Source organism: Marmota monax, unplaced genomic scaffold (genome assembly GCF_021218885.2).
Source record: "Marmota monax isolate L192 unplaced genomic scaffold, Marmota_monax_Labrador192_F-V1.1 WCK01_AAM20220418_F8-fsc00073, whole genome shotgun sequence".
Lineage (NCBI taxonomy): Eukaryota > Metazoa > Chordata > Mammalia > Rodentia > Sciuridae > Marmota > Marmota monax.
The window spans coordinates 361843-387785 of record NW_026692846.1 but is presented as its reverse complement, the minus strand read 5'-3'; the positions used below and the strand labels follow the sequence as shown (position 1 = coordinate 387785).

The 25943-nt window shown below is 51.5% G+C and overlaps 1 protein-coding gene across 4 annotated transcripts in view; it reads right to left on the bottom strand.

Moving 5' to 3' along the window:
• Positions 1-25943, bottom strand: part of Arhgap39 (Rho GTPase activating protein 39) — a 78198-nt gene that overhangs the window by 17845 nt on the left and 34410 nt on the right. For 3 of the 4 annotated variants that reach the window (XM_046449240.2, XM_046449239.2, XM_058580790.1), the window contains exons 2-4: positions 24189-24354; positions 10533-10958; positions 7645-7728 (exon numbers count right to left, since the gene is read on the bottom strand). In XM_046449240.2, coding sequence (XP_046305196.1) covers positions 7645-7728; positions 10533-10958; positions 24189-24268 — 590 coding nt within the window. In that variant the 5' untranslated portion in view covers positions 24269-24354. The other variant, XM_046449242.2, reaches the window with a different exon arrangement.

Here is a 25943-nt window from a genome sequence, read left to right as displayed (position 1 = left end):
TGTGTGTGTGGGGGGGTATAGGGGTGTTCACCAGTGTCCCAGGTGAGACCAGCACACTATGCCAGCAACTCAAGACCCCATTTCTCACCAGAGGCTCCTATGAATCCTCCCTTTACCCCACCTACCCACTAATGCCTGCATTAGGCCAAGGGTACCCACAGCCTCCTGGGAGTTATACTGCTTACATCCTGGCCCCTCCCCCAGCGGGTTCATGCTGGACATTTGGTCTCTTAGCTTCATTTGCTCTCTGCCCCAGTGCTGTACTGCTGGTGGACTTGATGTCTTTGCATGCTCTGCCTGCTGTGAGCCCAAGGTTGGCACAGGTCCTGAATCCATGGTGGTACCAGCTGTAGCTAGGGGCCAGACCCAGGACACTGCTGGGGAGAGATGATGGGGGGCAGAACACGTCCCTCCTTCACACTCTCTACCCCAGGATACTTAGGGGTAGCACTTCTTAAATCTGTGGCTCAACATCTTCTATGAGTTTTGGTAAAATCCTGACCATTATCTTTTCAAATATTATGTTTATTATATTTCTTCTAGTTTGGGAATTCAATTACAATCCTTTTCACCCTGCATCCTGTGGTTTTCATGCTGGGTTCTGTATTTCCCATCCCGGGCTTCTCTATACTTCAGAATTGATATTTTCTTCTGATCTGTCTTCCAATTTACTAATTCTCCTCTCAGCTATGTTTAATCTAATTTAAAATCCATTGTTTTGATCCATTCATACTGCTATAACAAAATTCCATGGACTGAGTGGTTTAAAAACAAGATATTTACTTAGTTCTGGAGCTGGAAGTACCCAGTCATGGCACAGACAGATCCAGTATCTGATAAGGACTCCTCCCTGTTTCACAGGTGATGCCTGGCTGTGTGTTCTCACCCAGGGGAGGTTCGAGCTCTCTTTGACCTTTTACTTTTTGTTGTTGTGGTGATGGTATCGGGGATTAAATCCAGGGGTACTCCTCCACTGAGGTACAGTCCTTTTTGCAGGAAGCCATCCGTGAAATGTGCGTGGACTACATCAGCACTGAAGCTACTGAGTGGGAAGGTCGGGTGTCTGGGAACTTGCACTGGCGCTCCTGCGGGTGAGATGGTCTGATACATGTGAACTCCCACCCAGCTCTGCCAAAAGGTTGCACACAACCCAGGAGAAGGTCACGACTGTGGTTAAGAGCCAAACAGCCTGCCTACCCGCACCACGTCTTGTTTTTCGTGAAGAAGCAAGCACCAGACAAGACTCCTCCCAATCCCCTTTGATCTGTACTGCTATAAATAAAGCAAATGCAGGCTCCATCTCTGCTAGAAGCCGTAACCCTATGTTCAGCTTGGCCTGTTGCTGCCCCCGCTCTGAAACTATATTTCTGTGTCCTGTGTTTATTTCATACTACTGTTTTCTTAGCTTTTATTTCTCAGTCAGCCCATCCCTCTGGAGGGGAACCCTTTCCCTCACTCATGCGGGATGTGTGCGAGACCCTTTTCATTTTTTATTTTGGGATAGTCTCAATAAATTGCCTAGGCAGGCTTTGGACTTTTGATTCTCCTGCCTCGGCCTCCTGAGTACTGGGATTATAGGCAGGTGCCACAGTGACCCACTGGGGCCTCCTAAGGACAGTGCCCTCCTCTGTCACAAGTATGAATTCCTTCATTTATGCCCATAGACCCCATCTCCTCAAGCTATTCAACAAAGGAATTTGGGCGGGGGGGTGGTGTAAGGGTGGCCTTAGCCTGACTGTAAGTATGGCCTTAGCCTAAGCAACTATATTTTAAAACAGACCTGCAATCCCACCAGGCACAGCCTACAGATCCCTCCGATATGTCAATTAGGCATAGCCTGATAAAGACAAGTCACTTTCCACAACCCTGGTAAGAGTCAGGGTGAAGTCACATATCATTTGCCTTCACCTTGATAAGAGTCAGAGGTATAAGAAGATCAGGGTGGAAAATCACCAAACCGTATGTCCTGACTCTAAAATGTAAGATGTCACTAAGAAACTTGGTAACAGCTGACAGGGACCGAAAGGAGCCCCAAAATTTAGTATAAATGATGGAGCAAATGAACATTCAGCCAGCTGACACTGATGCCCACATGCCGGAAAGCCTGATGAGGACCTGGGCTAACATCCCCACTCTTCTCATCGTTTGCCTGATCCCCTGCATCTTCCTCACCTCTCTCAAACTCTATAGCTTTTTGCTCTGGTGAGAATGGTGACATCTCCCTATTACGCTCCCCTCAACTGGCCACCAACTCCACACCAGGAGCCTCCATCGGTTCCTGATCTGATCACTGCGGTCTGAGTGACTGCATCTGCTGGACTTAAAAGCCTAAGACGTGAGACTCTAGACCTGGCACTTGAGTTTAGCATGCAGAGGGAATGTCTGTAATAACTAGGTCATGATTAGGTGTGTTTGCAGTGCTTAGAGTTAACTTAGAATTATTTGTTGTTAAGTGATTATGAATATTGCAGTGCCCAGCATCAAGGACCATCATTTTCTTGATTAAAAACCTATAGAGTGAAATTGTATTGAGTGATTTGAGTGAACAAAACATTGAAAAGGGCAGAAGCGCATGGACATTCTTTATTTCTCCCTCTCGACTGCATAAGTGGCAACTTTGCCCATCTCAACAAGGGGACACACATTTACACCTTAGCACCATCTATTGTGTTCCTGGTTTTTGTTTTTCAGCTCTAGAAAACACATTTGAATCTTTTAAATTTCCATTTAGGGGGCTGGGGCTCAGTGGTAGAGCGCTTGCCTAGCATATTCGAGGTGCTGGGTTCGATCCTCAGCACCATATAAAAAAAAATGAATAGATAAATAAAGATAAAAAAATTTCCATTTAGTATCTTTCACATTGGATATTTATTAAAGTAACTTTCGGGTAATCCCAAAAGGTAGATCTGTTTCTGTTTCTGATCAACTCTGGTATTTTAGACTGAAATTCTGGTTGTTGTTCATGAAAAGCCATCATGGCAATCTGAGCTCTGGGCTTACTTTAGTTTCTGGCAGGTGTTAGGAGGGCATCTCCTTGAGGAGGGTGGGGCCCAGCTGACTGGGGCTGGGCTCATGCTGAGGGCAGCCTGCTCATGGCTCACCCTCCTCCTCTTTCTGAGGCCCTTGAGGAGTCAAGGAAAAAGCAGGGACTCGTTGGATGTTAACTAGAGGAAGCTCCAAGGGTCTGCTTAGCTTCTCAGCCCTGGGGACTGCTTGAGAAGGAGCAGTCTCCAGACCTCACCACTTAGTACATCTCTGAGGACTTCAGAGTGGTTCTGTGTATTCTGTTAGCTTCTCCAGCTGTCAGTGGGCGAACGTGGGTCTGAGGTCGGCAAAGAAAAGCCCAGAGCATCTCTGTGACCCAGCTGTGAGTCTGATCTCTAGGTTCTGTCCCTCTGATATGAGGCAAATCTGGACAAGGCCTTGATGCCTCATTCCCTGGGACAGGTGATGTGGGGCTGGGACTACTCCAGAGTGACAGGTGTGAGACCACTCAGAATAGCCATGCTGCAGGCCATGCTCCTCATGGCCTGGGTGAGGAGGCCCCCATTCCTGGAGTTTCTGCTCCTGTTTGCTGAGGCAGAAGCAAGTGTCAGGAGAGGCAGAAAAGCCTGCTGGTCAGGAATGCCCTCTATTTCAGCCACTGCAGTTGGTTCTGTCCAGGCAGGGCAGAGGTGGGAGAGAACTAGGGAGGTGGCCGCAGGTGGTCCCCCAAGGCTGCGTGTGTCCTGGGCACCTGCACAAAGTCTCGTTTGGTTCTCAGAGGAGGCCAAAGCCTTCGGGGGAGCCTGGTCACAGGTACCATGGCTCAGAGAGTGAAGCCTTTCTTGGAAGTGCACCTAAGATGAAGCAGCAGCCAAGTGAAGGCCACCCCATGGGTGTCCAGCATACCTTCTGATCTGAGAGCTCTCTCACCCTGCCCACTTCCTGGTTCCCCATCTGCTGTATAGGCAGCTCCAAGCTCACCACAAGGGCTGGGCCCCTCTGCAGCCCACTCCACCACTTTGCTCTCCACAGTCCTAGCCTCACATGGTAGTTTGCAGGCCCTGACAACTGTGATGCTGCCTCTGTCCCAGGAGCCACTGGCTCTGATGGCTCTGTTGCCTGCAGTCCTGTCAGGCTTCCTCTCGGGTGTGTCTGCCTTCCCCCCACATTCCCTCCTCCTAAACCCAGACTGTCCCCATATCTGGCACATCCTTCTCCTCAGCTCCCTGGTTCCAATGACAGCTCTGACAGGTGAAGGCACCAGAGAGCAGACAGGGGCAGAAAGACCCCTATCTCTGCCTCGCGGGTTGGTTTCGACAGTGAGGGAGCAGGAAACCCTGGCACAGCCACCGCCTCTGGAAATGCCAAAAGGGAGGCTAGCCAGGGTCAAAGGACTCATTCTGTTCCGGGCCCTGCAGGGCAATTTCCCCAAAGGCTATTTCAAAGGAAGAATGGAGAGGTCCTGCACAAAGCCAAACCCCAGAACTAGAACCAAAGCTGGAATGTCTCCCTCTACCATGCTGAGGCAAGAGGCCTGGCAGGACAAGGGCAGGCCAGCAACTGCAGCCTGAGTCCAAACAGAGTTGTGCTTGCACGACATACGGAGAAACAATCCCTGAAAGTGACCATCTGGCCAACCGTTCCGCAGCTCCCACCTCTGTTGGCTCCTCTTGCCTGGGCTGGTGGCCAGGGGTTTCACTCACAACCTGGGGGATGCCCGGCCCTTGACCTGCCGAGGGCCCTGATCTCTGAACAACCTCTGAGGTGGCACAGCCTGCTCCTGGACAGTTCCCTTCTTGCCTCCCCTCCGCACAGAGTCGCTAGTGCTTCAGGGGTGCCTCCTCCTCAGTCCTGCCAGCTGACCCTGTACTGTCCCTCTGATATGAGGCACCTGTACTGGGGACTGAACCCAGGGCCTTCCACATGCAAGGCAAGGGCATACCACTGAGCCACAGCCCAGCCCTTTTTTTTCTTTTGAGACAGGGTCTCGCTAAATTGCTGAGACTGGCCTTGAACTTGGGATCCTCCTGCCTCAGCCTCCTCAGTTGCTGGTGCTATTTCTGATCTTCCTACTCTCTCTGGTAAGTGCATCACTTCAAAGGCAACTGCAGGCTGCTCTAAGGTCTCTCTGGAGGCTGAGCTCCAAGTGTGCCCACCCCCACATCCCATTGGGGGCTCTCATGGGACACATCTTCATTCCCTCACATGAACCCCACATTCCTTTACCTTCTAGATCTTTCTCAGGTCTACTATTCCTTTCTCCCCAAACTGTCCCCACCCCAGGCCTGAGTTGGCTCTGATAGGGCTCTGTCTCTGGAACTTTTGTTCTCCCCAAGAAACTCACAGCTGGCCCCAGCACGGGGATCCCAAAGACTAACACCTGGCCCAACAAAGACTCTTGCGGCCAGGATGTGGCACTCCTTGAGCCTCAGTGCTGGGGTCAGGCCTGCTGTCCCAGGCAGTCCCAGGCCGCAGGAATACCAGAATGCTCCCGCCAGGCTCAGCAGCGGCATAGCTTCACCTCTCTCAGCGTGGATCACCCTGGCTTCCTCTCAATAATGTGTTCATATGACTGTGATTCCTTCCATCCCACTTCCCATCACACCATCTGCACCACCGGGGACAGCTTGGGAGAGAAGTGCCAGCTCTGGGACTTCAAGGCCAGATGGGCACACAGGACTGACTGCATAGCCAGGCAGCTCACCCGGCCTCCAGTGTGTCTGCATTGAGGCCTCCTCGTGCGGGGTGCTGGGCAGGTGGGTGAGTGGATGGGTCTCCTCATGGCACACTCCACCTGGGAGATGCTGTCACCTCCAAGGAGCCTTGCTCTGCCCATGCTATGTGGCACAAGTGAACTGGGGGGTCAGCATGGGCATGTGTATCTCCCTTTTGAGCAGGCTATGATCTGTGAGTGCCAGTCCAGGTCTGCTCAGGTGATGCTCAGGTGATACACAGAATACAGATTCTCAGCAGAAAGGATCCTGAACGTCTCAGCAGGGGGTCTGACCTCCTCCCTCCACCTCCCTGATAGAATACAACATCTGCTGGCACACATGTTGGCAGCCCTCCCGTGGACCTGCTTCGTCTTCCAGATATCGCCAGGTCTCTGTCCCAAGGTCTCAGTAATGGTAGAAGGGGCAGGAGGAGATGGCTCAGCTGCCTGGCATTGAACTGCCCCCAGCAGGTCACAGATGACACCAGGCTGCAGCACCACACTGGCCGAGGGCCAGAGCACTCTCAAGAGTTTCAGGAGCAGGCCCCACCTAGGCAGACATGCTGGTTGCCTCTGTGCAGCTAAGCCCAGTGGGTCTCAGATGTACCTCACCCAGAGGTCAACACTGGGGATGGTCTACTTCTCCAATCACTATTTATTTACTTACAAATGCAACTGCTTGTCCTGTGCTGGATGGTCCAGCCAGCAGGTGGACCACACCAGGGGTCTGAGTGGGGTCTCTGATAGGCAACATCATTAGCAGGGTGAGAGGCTGGGGGCTGCCAAGACGAGCAACAGGCACAGGAACAGTGGCCACCAGAGGGCTGAGGGGCTAGGGGCAAGGAGCCCCAGAGCAAAGACCAGACTCATCAGCTCATGTGGCTAGAGGAGGTCCCATAGGGCTGAGGGCGGCTCAGCTGCCAGAGAGGTTTGGCAAGTGGGAGAACATTGGAACAGCTACCCATCTCTGTGATACCTGAAAGGCCCAGAGGGTCTTCTTTGTCCTATTTGGGACCCACCTCACTGAAGGCTCTGCAGGTGCCTACTGTGACAATGGGGATGCTGCCAGGCTCTTTTAAAGGACAATGGCTCCCCAGGGATAGCAGGGTTGTGACAATGCTCAGCCAAAGGCCAGGTGGGCACATGGCCATATAGAGCATACATACAGTCCAGGAAAGTGCTGCAGGGGTCGTGGGGAAGCTTAGGCCTGTGCCAGAGCCAAAATCAATCTCACCACAGTGAGGATGAGCAGCCACCAGGAATGTGCTGGGTCACAGTGCTAGACTCATCTTATGACGGGGAATGAAGCCTGAGGAGCACAGAGCATGCCATAGTCATGGGTCACAGTATGGGCAGGGCAGCTCGAGGCCCTTCTTGATGTTCCACAAACACGAATCTGAGAGAGAGACCACTGTCTGAGGAGGAGCCTAGGCTCTCAGGCCTTCGACCCTCTGCAGCACCATTGCCAGGTCACTCCAGGGACATCACTGACCCTGGCCCTGAGACCCTACAGCCAACCAGTCACGAGGCAATGGAAGACCAGTGGGCAGAGGGCTGGCCCTCAGGGTCCTCCAGCTCCGCACAGTGAGCCGAGGCCCACTCCCCTGCAGGACTAACGGGATCTTCCGGACTAGGATTGAAAAGCACTCTGACACGAGTAGCCAGTGTGACCCAGGCGTCAACCACATGCCAGGGACCTTCATACTTTACTTTTCCAATGGGGGACAAAGGCCGCACCCAGGACCCACAGCTATCTGTTCTGGGCAGCGACAAGAGTCTTCCCAGACGGGGCTACCAAGCCATTTTGGCAGCCTCCAAAGCCACCATAGGGTGGGCACTGCCCCGGCTTTCTGCTGAGTCAGACTCTGCTCCAGGTGCCCCAGGCCAGCCCACCCAAGAGTCCATCTCGGGATAGTGGATGGATATGGGGAGGTAGAGGGGTCTACCTGTAGTGAAGCAGCTGGCCATCCGTGCTATAATCCCGGTAAACCTCATAGTCCTTCTCGAGGATTACGCCTGGTGGTGACGAACTGAAACACAGGAGAATGGAAAAGATGTGAACCTAAGTGCCCTTCAGCTGACTAGGGAGGACATGGCCTGGCTTCTGCTCATAATGCTGTTGGGTATTTCTTCTGCCCTGCACCTGCCTCCTCCCACAGGGTCAGCCCATGGTGACCCATCCAAAGGCCACATGCCAGGACAGGAAACCAGCCTTGTCTAGTGTTTCAGGAACCTGAACCACTGGGATGGGAGCTGCTGCTCTCAGGATCCAGAGATGGGTCAGTGAGAGTCACAGCTTCAACCAGTACTGATGGGATGGCCTAAGGAAGAAGCGTAGCTAGAAAGACCCTCATGGGGCTGTGTGTGCCTGAGTGCCAAGCTTGGCACACTCAATAGAGATCTAAGAAGCAGGTGACAGAGTGAGCATTTATCTTGACAGATATTCATAAGGCATATGATCAAACTAATATATATTAATAATTAAATAATCAAAGAACCCTTGATGCCACCTATGATACCAACCAATCAGGCAGCACAGGCAGCAGGATCGCAAGTTCAAGGCCAGCCTGGGCAAGTTAGCAAAACACTGTCTTCAATAAAAAATAAAAAGGGCCAGATGTGGTGGCGCACGCCTGTAATCCCAGCAGCTTGGGAGGCTGAGGCAGGAGGATCACAAATTCAAAGCCAGCCTCAGCAAAAGTGAGGCGCTAAGCAACTCAGTGAGACCCTGTCTCTGAATAAAATATAAAATAGGGCTGAGGATGTGGTTCAGTGGTCGAGTGCCCTAGAGTTCGATCCCTGGCACCAAAATAAATAAATAAATAAATATAAAAAGATAAAAAGGGCTGGGGATGTCAGGTGTGGTGGTGTCCCAGTGACAATGGGAGGTTGAGGCAGGAGGATTGATCACAAGTTTGAGGCCAGCCTGGGAAACTTCAGGAGGTCCTGTCTTAAAATTACCTGAGAAAACATTAATTTGGCACACCTGGAGATTAAGTGGAGTCACAAATTATTGTGCTGGGAGCATATGTGGCCCAGGCAAAGGCTTGGCTGGCCACTTACAAAGCTTGTGATAACATAAGCCTAGGGTTACTTGCTGTCCATTCGTAGGTACTTTGCAGAAAACACTTGAATCCATCATAAGCCAATCCCCTGGACTTGGCCATCATAAGTACCATGGATATTTTGGTCAAAGACAGCAGCTGAACATCCTGTCACACAGCAACCCAGCAGCCAGGGAGCCACATATTTTATTATGATTTTTTTTTTTAAAAACTCAGGGTTGAGTCAAATTTTCTGAATGTGAAAAACTTCTTTTGATCACTATTAAACACTGTGAGTGGCTTTGGAGATTAGTTTTTGTTGCAGACTCTTGGTAACGTTTCTTAATGAATTCAGCCTAAAATCACAAGGCAAATGGTGACAGCCTGTGAAACACACTACAGCAGTCACTGCAAAGACAACTAATGTCTCAGTCACAAGCAACGTTGAGCTGCTTTATCCACATACCACCCTGTGAACATTACCAGAGGCATGACCCATTCCCACACGCATGTGTAGCAGGTGTTTTCCAAGCTGAAGCTATAGTCCCAGCAGAATCTTTCTGACTCTGATGCATGTGCAAGCATAACGGAAACTTCTGTTTCAAGACCTACTTGACTGCAGTTGAGGAGCTTCTGCCTAACCTTCAGTCAGGTGTGACCAACCTGCAAGGCACTGCCTGATAAAAGACACACACCAGGAGAACAATCTAACAGGATTTGGTAAATGCCAAGTGACAAATATGCTCAATTAAAATCGTGTATGTGCAATCCAGGTCCAAGTCTGGCAGCACCTCTGTCTATGAAGAACAGCAGTCTCATCACCCTGCTGTTCCCTTAGGATGCCATATGCCCTGCTGGGGCTGCTCACCCTCTCATCTGCTGTGTTTACCCTCAGGGACCCTGTTCCTGCTCACAACAACCAACCAGGGATAAGCTGAGCCAGAATGACAAGGACAGGGGAGTCCGCGGTGAAGGGCAGCAAGAGCTGGTTCCATGTGCTCCCTGTGTTCAGAGTGAGAAGCAGACCCAGCACATCGTGCCGAGGCATGGAACATGCAAAACAAAATCCAAACTCTATACATGAACATCACACCTGAAAGGGACTGACGGAGGGTCAGCCCCGAAGAAGAAAAGGCCAGCGGCTGGATGCACAACACAAGAAACTGCTCCCGATGAGGCATAAAACAAAAATGTCTGTGACCAAGCAGACACACACCTGGTGGCCTCTGTAGCTGGGGGACCCTGACCACAGGCTCCCACTGCAGATCAATCTGCCTGACAATGCAAGTAAGGTCCTGCACCTGAGCTACCTGTTTCTTCACTTGTACAATGAGAATAACAGCAGCAGCCCCCTCCTGGGGGATTCAGGAGAATCAGTCCCCAGGCTATGCCAAGGAAGGGCAACCCTCCAACAAACAGAAGTCAAGTACCAAAGTCATGACTCTATTAGCCAGGAAAATACCCACTGGAGGGCCCTCCTGACAGCTCACCAGGATTTCTGGGCCTAGCAGGTTCTGTTTCTCTAATGAGCTCCTGGATCTAGGAATCCAGGTGACTAAGGACAGTGTCAACAAAGAGCAGGTCCTGAGCAAAATGGGGAGGAAGGAGCCAGAATGTGCATCAGCTGGGTCACAGCCATCCCCTCACCCGCCAGAAACCCCAAGCCCTCATTACCGTTCACAAGTGGAGAGCCAGGAGGCAGGAGCTGCGGCCAGGCAGCCACATTCAGGCCCCACGCCACCCCCTCCCAGGGGGACCACCCAGCGCCGGCCAGCCCCGACCCTCCTCACCTGCCACTCTCCTCCTTTGGGGTCCCCAGTGCTGCGGGCCTCCCTGCCCTTGTGGGCAGTTCCTGTGCCCTCTCCGTGGCTTCAAGCTCGGGCTCCAGTGAGGAGCCAGTGCTGCCATCGCGGCTGCCACGGCCAGGACTGCTATCAGCCGAGGCACGAGGGGACTCTGTGTTCTGCTTCAGCGTCTGCAGCTTGGCCAGCGGGATGATGTCGCAGTTCTGCGGGCGGTGCCACACAGTGCGCTGCGAGGCGGCACTGTAGTAGTAGAAGCGCGATGTGTTGGGGTCAAAGAGCTCCCACCACTGGTCCTCGCTGGTGCGTTTGATGCGTACTCCGGCCGGAGGGTCCCACACGCACTCGCCGGTAACCAGGTTGGCATACATGCGCTCCCGGGTACGTGGCTCGATGATCTCCACCCACTCCAGCCTGTGGGGACACGGGTGAGAGTGAGGACCCCACTCTCAAAGCCATCCCAAGCCCACCAATCCCAGGTGACCTTTCGCTGAGCAGGAACACCACCACTTCTGCACAGTGGGGTGGGGTGGGTGGGGGCTTTCTACTGGGGAGCTCAGCCTCCAGCCTTATAATGTTTTTTTCTAATTAAAAAGATAACCTGTGAATAATGGAAATTAAAGCATCAGACAAGACCATTTGAAAACAGGTGTGTTTGAAGTCAGGGTGTGCTTGGGTGACATCTGGCATTTTTAAGCTGCTTCCAAGTTTCTACATGGAAAGAATAACCCTCTACAGCCTTGGAATGCCTCTCTGTGGGGACACTGCCTCTGCCTGGCTGGTTCCTCCATCATCCCTCACTCACTGACCCTATGGTGGCCCAGAGTAAGGGGACCTTCATCACATCCATGGTCTTTCTCCAATGACTGTGGAACCAGTCCAGGGATAGGGCTGCTCAGAAAACAGACAAATGTCTGCATTTGCATCTGCCTTCCTGGGAAGTAATGCTGCTGCAGGTGGATCCTGCACCTATAAGCCCTGATGCCACATGGGAAGAAGCAAAGAACTTAACTGGGGGGCAGAAAGGTGCATAGCTGTCACTGCTGCCTGTCCAAGCCTCAGGCAGCAGCCCTGAATCTGTTTTGTTTTGATACTGAGGAAGGCACCAGGGGTGCTTTATTGCTGAGCTACTACTCCAAGCCTTTTATTTCATATTGAGACAGGGTCTCACTAAATTGCTGAGCCTGGCCTCAAACTTGTGATCCTCTTACCTCTACCTCCCAAGTAAGGGATTACAGGCATGAGCCACTGTACCTGACAGACCCCTGCTTCTTGCTGATATTGATGTCAAGTGCCTCAGCCCTTCCTTGATTACAGGACCCTGTTCCTGTGAGTGCATATCACAGGCAGAGGGGCTTGTGGCTGGGGAATGTTCTGGGCAGGGGCTCACCCTTCTGGGTGTCAGGAGGCTCTGAGGAAGACCTCACACAGCCAGAAAGGGAAGCAACCAGCTCTGAGCCCGAGTGGGTTGAAAACAGGTATGTTTCAAGTCAGAAAGCAGATGGGAGGGGGAGAGGGCACAGAATGACCAGTCTCTGTAATCACAGAAACAGTGAGGTCCACTCAGGAAGCTGGGCATTGCCATCCTGCAGAAGCATCTCAGAGCCCTTCATCCCACTGGGCTGAGACCTGCCCTTAGGGTATTTCATCCCTGACTCCTGGAGAGTCTGAAGGGGCATCTGTTTCACTATTGGCATCTGAGTGCCTCTGCCAATATGTATGGATGCCTGGGTTTGGGTCACTCCCCTCCCTCTGAGTGGGCCCTGGTAGCCTGGCAGCCACAGTACATCAGGGCAAGTGGATGCTCTTGGGGATAGTCAGTCGGGCCACCTGGTCAAGGGGGCACCCAGACCTCTCTCTATGGTTGATAAGCTTCTCATAGGGAGACATGTCCTGCCTGTTTCAGGCAGGAGGCATCATGGAAGCTCAAAGTCATGGGTGGAGTCTGATGCAAAGTGGCGTCTGAGCCGTCCTCTAGTGCTGCCCAGGGCTGTCCCCTTTGCCCTCTGCAGCTTCTGCTGGGTCCTGCTTTGAGTGCTGACCAAGAGGGACTTTGTTGTGTCAGCAGGGGTGGGGATGGGGGTGGGGTGAGCTTGTCTTTTTTTCTGTGTTTTCCACAATGTTCACAAGATTACTTTTGTTATTGAGAAAACACACACACACATACACTATCTTGTATAAAAGAGTGCATCTTTCAACTATGGTATGCAATAAAACTTTCACAGTATCAAAATTTTGACGTTTTACAGATGCAGTAGGCATACTTCCACAAAGCACCTGCACCTGCATGGGCCTGTGCAGCGCACCCCTCAGTGGAGGTAGCCATCACGGTGTCCCTGAAGGGGTGTTTTAAGATGAATGCAAAATTGATTGCCAGGAAGGACTGTCATAATCCATAATTAAATGAAGCTATACAGCCTTATTTTCAAAAGCCATGAGTCTCCTTCTATACATACATTTGTATAGAAATCATTGGAAAATAAAACCAAAGATTAAAAGGGGTCATGTAGGGGGCTGGGGCTGGGGCTCAGCAGTAGAGCACTCACCTAGCACGTGTGAGTCTCTGGGTTTGATCCTCAACACCACATAAAAATAAATAAAATAAAGGTATTGTGTCCAACTACAATTTAAAAAAATCTATTTAAGGGGCTGGGGATGTGGCTCAAGCGCTCGCCTGGCATGCGTGCGGCCCAGGTTCGATCCTCAGCACCACATACAAACAAAGATGTTGTGTCCGCCGAAAACTAAAAAATAAATATTAAAATTCTCTCTCTCTCTCCCTCTCTCTCTCTCTCTCTCTCTCTCTCTCTATATATATATATATATATGTATATATATATCTTTAAAAAAAAATCTATTTTAAAAAAGTGGGGGTCATCTAGGAGCAGTAGAATCTGGTATAATTTTCCCCTTTTTACTCATCTAATTTTTTTCCCAAACTTTGTAACAGAAAATTTCAAACACACAGAGACTGGTACAATGCATTGCCACATATAGTTGTCACTTGCTCCTGATTACTGATGCAGTGAGACATTCCTCTCACATTCACCAGCTGCTTACATGCCTCATTTGCTAGACATACAAGACTTGCTGTTAAGCTTTTCCTTCTTACTGACTGGCAGGAGTTGTATTTTTAAACACACCTGCCCTCAGTTATATGTTAAAATAATCTACTATATGTCTTGTCTTTTTACTCTCTTTATGACATCTTTGGTCTTTTGATGAAAACATTTTATTTTTACTTTTTAAAATTATGTTTGTGGTGGGGCTGGGCTTGTGGCTCAGCAGTATAGTGCTCGCCTAGCACGTGCAAGACGCTGGGTTCGATCCTCAGAACCACATAGAAATACATAAATAAATAAAGGTATTGTGTCCAACTACAGTTAAAAAAATATTTAAAAAAAATTATGTCTGTGGTACTGCTTGAACCCCAGGGTGCTTGATCACTGAGCTAAATCCTCCATCCCTTTTCATGTTAAGAAAGGATCTCGTTAAATCGCCCTCGATGGCCTTGAATTTGTATCCTCCTGCCCTATCCTCCCAAGTCTCTGGGATCACAGGGGTCACCATCACACCCAGCCCTTGGCTATTCATAACACTTCTCTCTTTATGAATCTTAGAATTGGTCCTTGAATTCCATTCACAACCTTGGGTACCTGTGTGGGATCTTCCCTCAGCCTACTGACTGGTGCAGGGAGCACTGGTCATCCCCAGGTCCCTCTCGTTTGTGGGCTAGGTCTAGGGCGCGAGCACTGACAGGCATCAGCATACTCCATTGGCACTGGCCAGCTGCTGGTGCTTGTTCCAGCCTCAGATGCTCTGTGCCGGCGGTCTGTCTCTGGGCCTTGCCTGGTTCTGTGGTTTAGTCCCTCAATCTGCACCTCTCTGTACACCTCCACCCCCACTCACAGCACAGCAGAGACTCTCACCACTTCTGGCCAGCACCACAGCTCCCTGGCTCCCTTCCTTCTCTGCATCCACAGCCAGTGAACAACTCCATGGAGCACTCAGCATGCCATGGCACCCAGGGTGAGGTTGGGTATCCCAGCACCTGGCTCCACACAACCAGTCTGAATGATCCTACTCCCTCTAAAGTCACACTGCAGCTGTGCTGCTCTGTGTGGTCCTGTGCCCACCTGTTCCAGTGATCCTCCCCGGAAACCTTCCCCTCATCTTGCAACACAAATGTGAGACCTCCCATAGCTGGAAAAGGGACCCACCTTCTCTTCTTCCCTCTGCAGCTTAGCACTGTGTGGAGGGAAGGCTGGGGCTTCAAGTGGCACCAGCCCAAGGACGTTGCTGGCTGTGCCTCTCCCAGGACACACCTCAAGTCTTAAATCTGCATTCTCTTGGGCCCCTACACAGCCCACTTTACCCAGGAAAAAAGATCCAAGTATCACACAAATAAAGAAAAATGGCCACAGTCAGTGTGTTCGGAAGAAGGGTGGGTGGGTGCCCCTCTTCCTGAAGCCTGCACCGTACAGCACGGCCATGCCCTTGAGATTGTGACCAGATCAAACCTGGCACCCAAATGTGACCACGATGGGTCTTCCTTCCTCCCACCCCTCCAGCCTGCATAATGGCTCACACACTGCTGAAAACTCACACTGGCCCTGCCCACTGCTCGAACCACCCCTGCCTCCCCAAGGTCCTGGCCCCCCTGCAGGGCACCATGCATGTCTTTCAGCCACAACTTGGGAGATGGAGCTCTCCCTAGAAACTCAGAGCGCCACCTCAATAACCCAGCCCCACCTCAATAACCAAGCTCAGGGTCATCTCAGAGCTTTCCTTACAGACTTGTGGCTATGGGGACCCTCACCCTAGGGCACAGGGGCAGGGGTTTTCTAGGCCACAAGCATTGCTCCATCAACAGAGAGTAGTGGCCACAAAACTGTCATTGACACGGATGCCATGGATGCCCCAGTGACACAAACTCCCTCACACTGAGCTCACTCCAGAAGCCCAGCACAGCACTGACCTGCAGGCTGGAGGAAGACTCGGAGCCTGCCACAGGAAGGGGCCCAGATAAAACCCATGGAAAGAACCAGGGAAAGAGTCTACCCCGAGGATGGCACACATCATTCCTGACAGGGTCCCCTAGAAAGACCACAGTGGCTGACACCTCTGCTCACCTTTATAAGGATTGAAATCCAATAAAAATCCTAGCCAAGCATGCAGAAGGTGAAGATGACCAAAAGCCAGGCGGACTGGAGCAATGGCACATGCTTCTAATCCCAGTGACCCAGGAGGCTGGGTCAGGATTGTAAGCTTAAGGCCAGCCTGGGTAACTTAACAAAACCCCAGCAACTTAGCAACTTCCCCAAACAGCAAAGTAGCACCAAATACTGCATGCACATTATGGTAGAAGGCACTCATCACCATCAGGGAATGAGAGAACTCAGGAAAATGCAGAATCATACAGAAGGGCACTGTAAACACAAGGATGGCCCCACCAAAGAGGCCCAAATGCCCACAGCACAGACCTGGGGCTCTGTGCTCCATGTGAAGGTGAATAGGCACAGATGGCCCTGCTCCTTAAGCTGAAGCCCTGGCAGAAACCCGCAGACATGGCACTCATGCTCACAGCAGCAGAACACCTGGGACAAGCAGGGGCCATCCAGGCGCCCATACCCAGCACATCAGCCCACAATGCACGATCTGAGGAACTGGGCACGGCATGAGGTGGGGCTCCCTGTGAGGTTCATGAGCAAACAAAGCTGACAATGATGGTGGCAGGTCCCAGCTGGCAGGACCAGTCCACAAAATTGACCATAGGACAGAAGAAGAAACCTCACCTTCCCACATCGGCAGCCCTGACCCTTCCCTAGCAGCCAAGAGGAGGGCCTGCGTGGACAGGGGTGGAGGAGCCACAGGAGGCCTGCGTGGCTGCAAGGCCAGGTGGGGCAGAGCACAAGTGCCTGGAAGCCCACCGGTGAACCCCATCCAGGGTGAAAACACCAGCCAGCAAGGATGGCACTCAGGTTGGTGGCGACACCCAAGCCTAGCTATATCCCCTGAGGAGAATCCACTGCCACTCTCAGCAAAGAGCAGGTTAGCCCCTAGGAATGCTCACACCTCACTGAGATGAAAACCAGGCTGCTCTGCCAGGCGCTTTTGGATGCACACTCAACTCTGCAAGCCTCTGAGGGGCACAGTCAAGGGAACAGATGGCTTTAGGCAGCAGAGGCTTGAGCAAGGAGACTGGACCACAGCCCAGAGTCCAGGTTTCTCTCACCCAGGGCAGGGCTCCTCAGAGAAGTGGCAAATTCCAGGCCCGGGGCAGGGAATACAAAGGGGCCTTGACCCCAAAGAAGGGGTATGTCCCAGGTCACAGGAGCCCCAGTGATCAGAGCCAGGACACAGGACAGTTCACGGGATGCAAGAGTTGGATCAGTGTCAGTGTTCAGATGGAGGCAGACAACTCCCCAGAGAAGTCCCAGTAACTTGCAGGAGGAGGGGAGGCCCGTCCTCCCCTCAGGGAGCCCACACACAGTCCCCACCCGAGTTGTGGGCTTCCTCTGAGGAGCATGACAGAGAGGCGAAGGAGCCTTTCAGAGGACCTCGGACAGCACAACCTCACCAGCACATCAACACTGGTGTCAACGGTGACAAGCCTGTTGACAACTGAGCTCTTGACACAGTGGGGCCATCCTCCCCAAGAAAAACATCAGACAAATTCAAACGGAGGGACATTCTGCAAAATACCTGGACAGTCCTCCTCAAAACTGTCAAAGTCATGAAACACTGGGAAAGTCTACCCGGGCACAGTGGCCCACCCCGTAATCCCAGCGACTTGGGAAGCTGAAGCAAGAGGATCTCACGTTGGAGGCTAGCCTCAGCAACTTAGTGGGACTCTGTGTCAAAAGAAAAAAAATAAAAAGGGCTGGGGGTGTAGCTCAGTGGTAGAGAGCTCCTGGGTTCAATCCACAGTATTAAAACAAAAACAAAACCCAGGAAGGCCTAATGAACCCTCTCAGTCCAGTGGAGATCAAGGAGACACGGTGAACACATGCCAGATGGGATCTGAAGACAGGAGGGACTTTAGGTGAGAACTAGGAAGGAATACTGAATAGAGGCGCAGATTTCAGCTGAGGACGACAGACCAGTGTGGGCTAGGAGTCTGCCACACACCCACAAAGTCACAGCCATCAGAGCTGGTGCAGGGGGCCAAAAGGCCCCTGGCGGGGCTGGGGTTATGGATCAGTGGTAGAGTGCTAACCAAGCATGTGTGAGGCATTGGGTTTGATCCTCAGCACCATATAAAAATAAACAAACAGGGGCTGGGGTTGTGGCTCAGAGGTAGAGCACTCGCCCAGTACGCGTGAGGCACTGGGTTCAATCCTCAACACCACATAAAAATAAAAAAATAAAAAACAAAGATATTGTGTCCACCTATAACTAAAAAATAAATATTTAAAAACAAATAAATAAATAAATAAACAAACAAAATAAAGGTATTGTGTCCATCTGCAACTAAAAAGAGATAAAAATTTTAAAATGCCCCTAGCACTACATTGGCAAATGCCACTCAACCTAACATTCTTCAAATAAAAGGATAATTTTTAAAAAGCAAGCAATGTCCATACTTTAAAATGTTAATTTTACATCCTGCAGATTACACATCGAGGACAGTCTGCCTCATTTCGTACCTAGGGTAGGGGCTACATGGGCTGTGTCCCCTTGCTGTTGGGACAGAGACAAGGAGCACGGCTGTGGGAGCCTCCCAGGAAGACCCCTCCTCTTCTGACAGGCACCTGAAGCACCTGTACCGCCCCAGGCCAGGTGGAACTCAGGAGCCAGGACAGCCCACAGGGCTCCTGTGCACCAGAGGCAGGGAGGACCCTGGGAGCAGCCAGAGCATAGGGCCAGGATGGCATGCACACACTCATGTGAGGGCTGGGACTGTGGCTTTGCAGTCCTAAAGCTGTGTCCTCCCCTGTGGCCAACGGTGGAGACATCCAAGATGAACTCAGACCTGCTGATGCCTCTGAGGGAGATTTAAGGACCCAGGTGCATCCAGATGCCTGAGGGGTAGGGCTGTCAAGCCCGCTCCTCCAAAAGACTCGGGAGGCTGAGAGAGATGCGTGGCAGGCAGAGGAGCATGACCCCTCAGAAGCCAAAACACACTGAAGCTCCACATATGCAAGGCACACATGTGTCACTCTTGCCTTAGAGACTGGCCCCTGCTTCTGGTTACCTGGCCGCTGACTGAATTTGCAGCACATTCACCCAACATGAGTGCCACCACTCCCAGGGTCCTGACCCATACACTGAGTGCTAACCCTTCAGCCCCCTGGCTGCACAGGGAGGCAACTGTGGGCCTTTCTCACTGGCCATACTGCAGAACGCAGAGCAATGTGGGCTGGGAGAGAGCTTCCTGGCTGTGAAGACAGGTCAATGGCAAAAGATGCCACCAAGTGAGGTACTAAGCAACTCAGTGAGACCCTGCCTCTAATAAAATACAAAATAGGGCTGGGGATGTGGCTCAGTGACCAACTGCCTTTGAATTCAATCCCTGGTACCAAAAATAAATAAATAATGCAACCAAAAGTGCATGGGGATTGGCCATCTCCTGTGACCATCACAGTAATTTGAGTGGCCTTTAGTTGCCTTTGTAGGTCTTTGAGTTTCTGTCCACTAGCAACCATAAGGCCAACTTCTGCCAATGACTGAGGCAGAAGTGATCATTGTGTAGAGTCTCAGGGTACACTGAAGGGGTCCCTTCATTTCCAGGGATATCCATGGGCTGCCATGACCACAGCCCTGCTGCAGCTGTGGCCAGAGGCATATGGTCTCAAGCCTCCCCTGCAGACGCTGCATCCTGGAAGATAGTCGAATCCTGTCTCTGTCAGCGCAGACCCAGGTGGGCAGTGACAATTGTGACCAAAGAACACCCAGCAGGTCTGCTGGGGCTTCCAAGAAGACAGATTCACTGACAGTGATGTAAAGACAGACGTGGTGGAGGCTGGGGTGCCTGCGGCAGAGACTCGAAGGACCAGGTTCTTGCTGCCCGACCAGACTTGGTGACCAGGTTCTCCTGGCTAGTTTGAAGGGAGCAAGGCGGAAGCTTCCAGATAGATGGGTGGAGCATTTCCAGGAAAGAAGGTGACAGAGGAGGGGGCGGGGAAGGCGAGGCAAGGGTTTTGGCAGCACTGTGTAGGGTCTGGGGCCAGAACTTGGGGAGCACACCAATGACAGATCAAGGGTGAATGTGATAAGATTCAATGCCACTGCCTGGGCTCAGTGTCCCTTGGCCCTGGGATGCTGGCAGGGGCTGCCCACATGGTCCCACTTCACTCCTTGAGGCTGCTACTCTCACTTTCTCTCCTAGCCAGTGGTAGATTTTATCAGAACAAAGTTGGGATACTCCCCAGAGAATCTGAATACAGAGAAGCTTTCAAAGCACACTACTGACATTCTGAGTCTTAAAAGCAGCAATAACAATTCTTATTTTTCTTTAAAACGTGAATATAATGCACTAACCATGACTTGACAGAGAACAGGTTTTGTTCCCTTTTTAGTGCATTCCTTGCACAAGTGGCAAGAGCCGGCTTTTCAAAGGCACATTCTTGGTATCTCCTGGGGATGGCATTCAGCCAGGATCCTGAGAAAACAGAGGCAGGCAAAAGTGTAGAGAACACTGGGCCCCAGGGAGTCACTGCCCAGACAGGTATGGGCAGGACCCACAGACATCCAAGGCAAGGGACTTCAGAACTCAGAGGGGTACCAAGTCTGGGGAGGCTCCAGGAACTCTGGCTGGAGCTGGACCTTAAGGATAGGGCGGGACACAGCTGGTGGCTGTGGCATGTGCAGGTTGTGGTCTGGGATTGCTCATCTCTCCTCATGGGCAAGGGGGGTATCAGCACTATGGATTGAAGAACACGCATCCTGTCCTGGGGCTGTAGTCTGGTCCAGTTGAGCATCGGGTCAGTGGGGGCTGCCAGTCCCCCAGGTCAAGGGGACTGCACAGAGAAAGAGCTTTGTCAGTAGGTGGTGACAGATAAACTGTGCCAAACTAAGCAGGTGAGGAGAGCGTAACTGGCAGCTGTGGAACTGCCCAAGGAGTTTCGGGGCTTCACCACCAGTGGGGACTGGACCCTGTAAGTGGGAAATGGCTGAAGTTTGGTAGTCTCCTGCTGCCCTAATCTGAGCAGTGTTTGAGAAGACTTATTTGGTGAGAAGAATATTTATGATGAATTGCACAGGGAAAAAATCATCTGGTAAGGAAGGTGGAAGGGTAAGAGAAGCAGCAATCCCTGGGTCCTACAGGACAGCAGAAACAAAGGCCCCTACAGGACAGCAGGAAACAGGTCCTCTCCAGCAATCCCTTGGGTGCTGATGCAAAAGGACCCTTCACAATGCTCCTGTTCTGGAGATGTCTACTTTCAGACAATGATCTGTCTAGACAAATGTTTCCAGAATGACTTCAGTGAACGCCAAATACATATCAGGCAAAATTTACCAGGTGAGACAGGCACATTCCCTGCTCCCCAGACTCCAACAATGCAGTGTCAAGACCCCTTGACAGGGGAAAGGAGAGTCTCAGCAACAGTGCTGGGACAGGCAGACACCCCTGCAGGAAAGCGAAGGTAACCCCACTTTAGGCCACACACAAAAGAGTGAAGACTGGGTCAAGGATGCAACAGAATAGCTAAAATCATAAAGCTTACAAGAGGGTACATTTTCATGACCTTGGGGCTGGTACTGGATTAGACGACGACACCCAAAACATGAGCAGCAAGAGAAGCAGCAGAGGTACTGAACTCAACAGAGATGAGCCTCCAGCACAGACCACCACCACCACCACATGAATACAGCCATGCACCAGGAGTGCACACGCGCTACAGACGGTATCTGTGACAAGGACTCAGATCCAAAGCATTGAAATCACATGTGCAGCCAGGCCTGGTGGTGCACACCTGTAGTCCCAGCAACTCAGGAGGCTAAGGAGGATTGCAAATTCAAGACCAGCCTCAGCAAATCAGTGAGGCCCTGAAATGAAAAAAAATAAAAAGAGCTAGGGATGTGGCTCAGTAGTAGAGCTCTCCTGGGTTTGAGCACCAGTACCAAAATAAACAAACAACACAACAAAGAAGAACTTTTGCAATACAATGATAAAGAGACACACCACGCTTGGGGGTGGGTGTGGCTCTGTGGTAGAAGGCAGGCTTAGTGTGTGTGACGCTCTCAGTTCCATCCCCAGCACAAACACACAAAAGGAAAAATAGCCAAAACACCATCAGCCACTGCTGACCTGCCTGGCCCTCTGCAGCATAAGGGGGATGTGGGGCACTACACAGGAAGACCAGCTCACTGAGGAACTGTGCCAGACCCCACTGTGCTATCGGGAACTGCCTCCATCAGGTAGTGAAGCCTGCACATGACAGAGGTCAACAGAGTCACACAGGAGCTTAAGCAGCCCCAGCTCCTCAAAGACACCCAGGAAGTGGTCAGAGGATGTGGAGGTCTCAGGTCAAGGAAAGGCAGTCTTTAATCATGATGCTGGGATAGCTGCAGCAGTTTGGAAAACAAAGAGCCGGGTCCACACCTCACTCAAGGTTAAACCCAAATGGATCTAAGACATAAGGGCAAAAATGGAACTCTGGGGTCAGGGCAGCTCAGTGTGGAGTACATGCCTCCTTGGACCACAGGGCCCTAGGTTCAACCCCAGGACCACCCCCCCCCAAACAGAACTGCCAGCACCACCACCAAACATACCGTAACCCAATGTCGGGATGGAGGGGACTAAAACTCCAGACACGCTGGAAGATGAATCTGGCCCGTTCAGCTGCATAAGAACTACACAAGAAAAAAATGCCATGAGTAAAGCAGAAAAGATTCTGCTTTTTGGACAAATTAGTGGGACATATGTAATATGAATTATAAAGGGCTCAAATCCTTGGTATACAGAACAGAGCACAGACAAATAAAAACTCCACAGGAAAAGGAGAAAAAGAGTATGGCACAGGGTGAAGCGTGATACACAGTACCTCTCTGCCGGCCTCGTCAGTCATGAGATGCTACCAGCAGAGGCCCCAGCAGAGCTGCCTGTGGGAGGCATGGTGGACTGGCAGGTGCAGTGCACAGGCCCTATGTGGGCCGTGGCAGCACCATACTTCACAGGTGTTCCTCGTCAGAAGTTCACCAGAAGATCCATCTCCAAAAGGAGCAATGCTACACAGGAACAGGCTGCTTCTGCAGCAGCGCATGTGACTGCACAGGCCCAGCGGAACAGATTCTGGGAAACACACAACACTGGCCTGGGAAGCTGCAGTAATGGAGGACAGTTGTGATGGTGAGAGGCAATGACTTACAGGAAGTTGCTAGGGACTGCGTGGGGAGCACAGAGACTTTTTTTTTTTTTTTTGGTACTTGGGATTGGATTGAACCCAGAAGCGCTTATCCACTGACATCCATACCACTTTTTATTTTTTTATTGAGACAGGGTCTTGCTAACTCGCTGAAGCTGGCCTTGAACTTGTGATCCTCCTACCTCAGCCTCTCTTAGACAAATGCTGGGACTGCATTTGTATAGGAATGAGGGGAAAGTTGGAAACCACACCAACAGTAGCTCTTCTTTTTCTTCTTCTTCTTTTTTTTTTTTTTTTAATATTTATCATTTTGTAAGTATAGTTGGACACAATGACTTTATTTTATTTACTTACTTTTATATGGTGCTGAAGATTGAACCCAGGGCCTCGCACATGCTAGGTGAGTGCAACCACTGAGCTACAACCCTAGCCTCACCAACAGTTCTTACAAACAGAAACCAAGTAGGTAAATGAGGTCCTGCTGAGTATACCTTATAGATTAATTTGTAACCCTACCTCTCTTATTGAATGTTCTATTTAAGAATGGATGACAATCATGTTTAAAAGGGTTTGGGTCACAAAAGACAGGGAGAGGCTGTAGAAATCATGCAGGTCAGAAAAGTCTAAAGACACAGAAGCCAGAAGAAAATCCATCAAGGAACCCTGCACTGCACAGGGTCAGGGAGTGCTGCCACGGACAGAGAGAATCGGCTGGCACAGGGCTGACAGCAGGGGAAATCAGACCGTGTGTCAACAGCACATCTGCTCATCCTGGCAAGGGTCCTGGCTCAAGGGCAGGTTATCTAGGGGACACACACTCAAGGGCCAGGGGCCTAAGAAATGGACCTGCTCCAGAATGACTCAGAAAAAGGGATTGAGCAATTAATACTAAGAGCAGGTGATGTGGGGCCAGGGCACATGAGTGTTCCCCAGATTGTTCTTATTCTTGTAACTTTTCGGTAAGCGTGCAATATTTCCTAATAAAAAGCTGAAAATTAGGAAAATGAAAATAATGTACTAAGGCTATTGCGTCTATGTGGACCAATGCCTACAGAAAGGCCTGGGGAACCATGCTGAGCACAGGGGCTCCCACGTGGGGCATGTGGCCTCTGTAGTGGACAAGGCAGCAGTGAGAGGCTGTGGTGGATAAAGCAGGACTCCCACAGGCAGGCACAGGTCAGCCATGGCAAAGCCTTGTGAGGAGCTGTGCAGGTGCTCAGGACCCGGAGAATGAGCATGACCCCCCTGGAGTCCTGCACCCACCTCCCCAAGAACCCTTCCTTCCCACTCACCTGAGGCCAGGAATGCTCAGGTGTACACAGCGCTTCCTTACCTGGTGCTGGATCCTGGGATCCTGGACTCCTGCCCGTCAACATGATGGCTTCTACATTCATAGTCCTGGGTCTGGGACATTGCGCTCGGGTCTTGAGCACCGAGGTGGACAGATGTCACAGGGTCATCAGGATGCCTTCTCCAGCATCATATAGGAAGGGGCCGCTCTACAAGAGAGAAGTGTCTAAGCACCGATGTGGAAAAACTGTACGACCATGACAATCCAGCCCCTCAAGGCCAAGTGGGCTCCCAGGGCCTGGAGCTCCCTGACCAGCCAAACCCCTAGAAGCCTCCTTGTGCCCAGCCCCTCCTTGGCAATGGGGAGACCTCCTGCCAGCTGCCCACTGGAGGGGCTGCAGGACTCGAGGTCACAGGACCATGAAGTCTACTGGGCTCCCACTGGCACCTGACACCCAAGCCTTCACGTCCTCAGCTGTGAACACAGACACTGCCACTCAGGTGGACAGCACAGCAGACATGTGCAGTGCACAGCATGGCTCTGCACGGGCAGCACACCCTGTGCACATGGATCACACGGATCTGGTTTGTGATGGAGGATGGCTCTCTGCACTGGCCAGATACACACATGAAAAAATGGGCCTGGACCCCACACTCAGCCTAGGTACCAAGTCCAACTACAGAAACACTGTAAATCTGAATGCTAGAAGTGAAACGACTGGCTTTCGGGGACAGGAGGAATATTAGTGATTGAACCCAAGGGCACTGAGTCACTTCTCAGTCCGGGTCTTGCTAAGTGGCCCGGAATGGCCTAGAGCTAGGATCCTCCTGTCTCAGCCTCCTGAGCAGCTGGATCATGGGCTTCAACACCACATGTAGGCTAACAATACAGCTTTTGGAGGACAAAGAAAATCTTCCAGTCCTGACTCACACAGGAATCCCATGGACTGCCTCCAATCAAGTAGAACAGCTGTTACAAAAAAACCCCAAGTCCAAGACCAAATCCAGAACACACAAAAGTTCCTACCAATAAGCAAGACAAAAGGCAGAGGGGCCTATAGGAAATGTGCGCAACTCTGCCCTCAGGAAAATGCTAATTGAAAGCACAAGAGCCACCAATCCAGGAGCGGCAGCATCTCCTAAGCTGAACACACCTGCCCACCTATCCCCTGGCTCTGCCTCCTCTGTGGAGGCTGCAGAGGTATGTGCAGGGCTCTTGGCACCTGGGCTAGCATCTGTTACCAGCAGCACTCTGCCTGACAGCCAAGGTGCCCAGACAAGCAGGACCCTCAGAGAACACAGCCTGATGTTCCCCGGCCCCCCAATGGTTGCCATGAGACTCCCAGGCCTGAGTCCAGGGAAGAGAGCCACACATAACTGAACCTGATTCTCTTTTACAAAGTTCAGAACCCATCAAGAACAAACACTGCTGCTAGAAATCAGGCAGTGACAGGGACTTTGGCATTGCCAGCTCAAGCCAGGGCTGCTATGTGGGGCACAGAGCTATTTGCCCCTCATGTTTTCCCACAGGCGTACCCCACAGGAACAAGCCCGTGGCAGTGCAGAGCAGGGACATCACTGTGGGGTTTATCACCTTGCTCCCTGCACACCTGGGGCTGGTGAGGGCTGGGAGAAGGCAGAGCCAGCATATAGAACCTTTATGCCCCCAGTACCCTGTGGAGTAGAGACCCAGGCTAGGCCCACTAGACCCACTCAGGCATGGGTGGCGAGTCCCTCTCCAGCCTTCTTACACCACCAGAATAACAACACACCATTCATTCAAATTCAGAGAACTAGG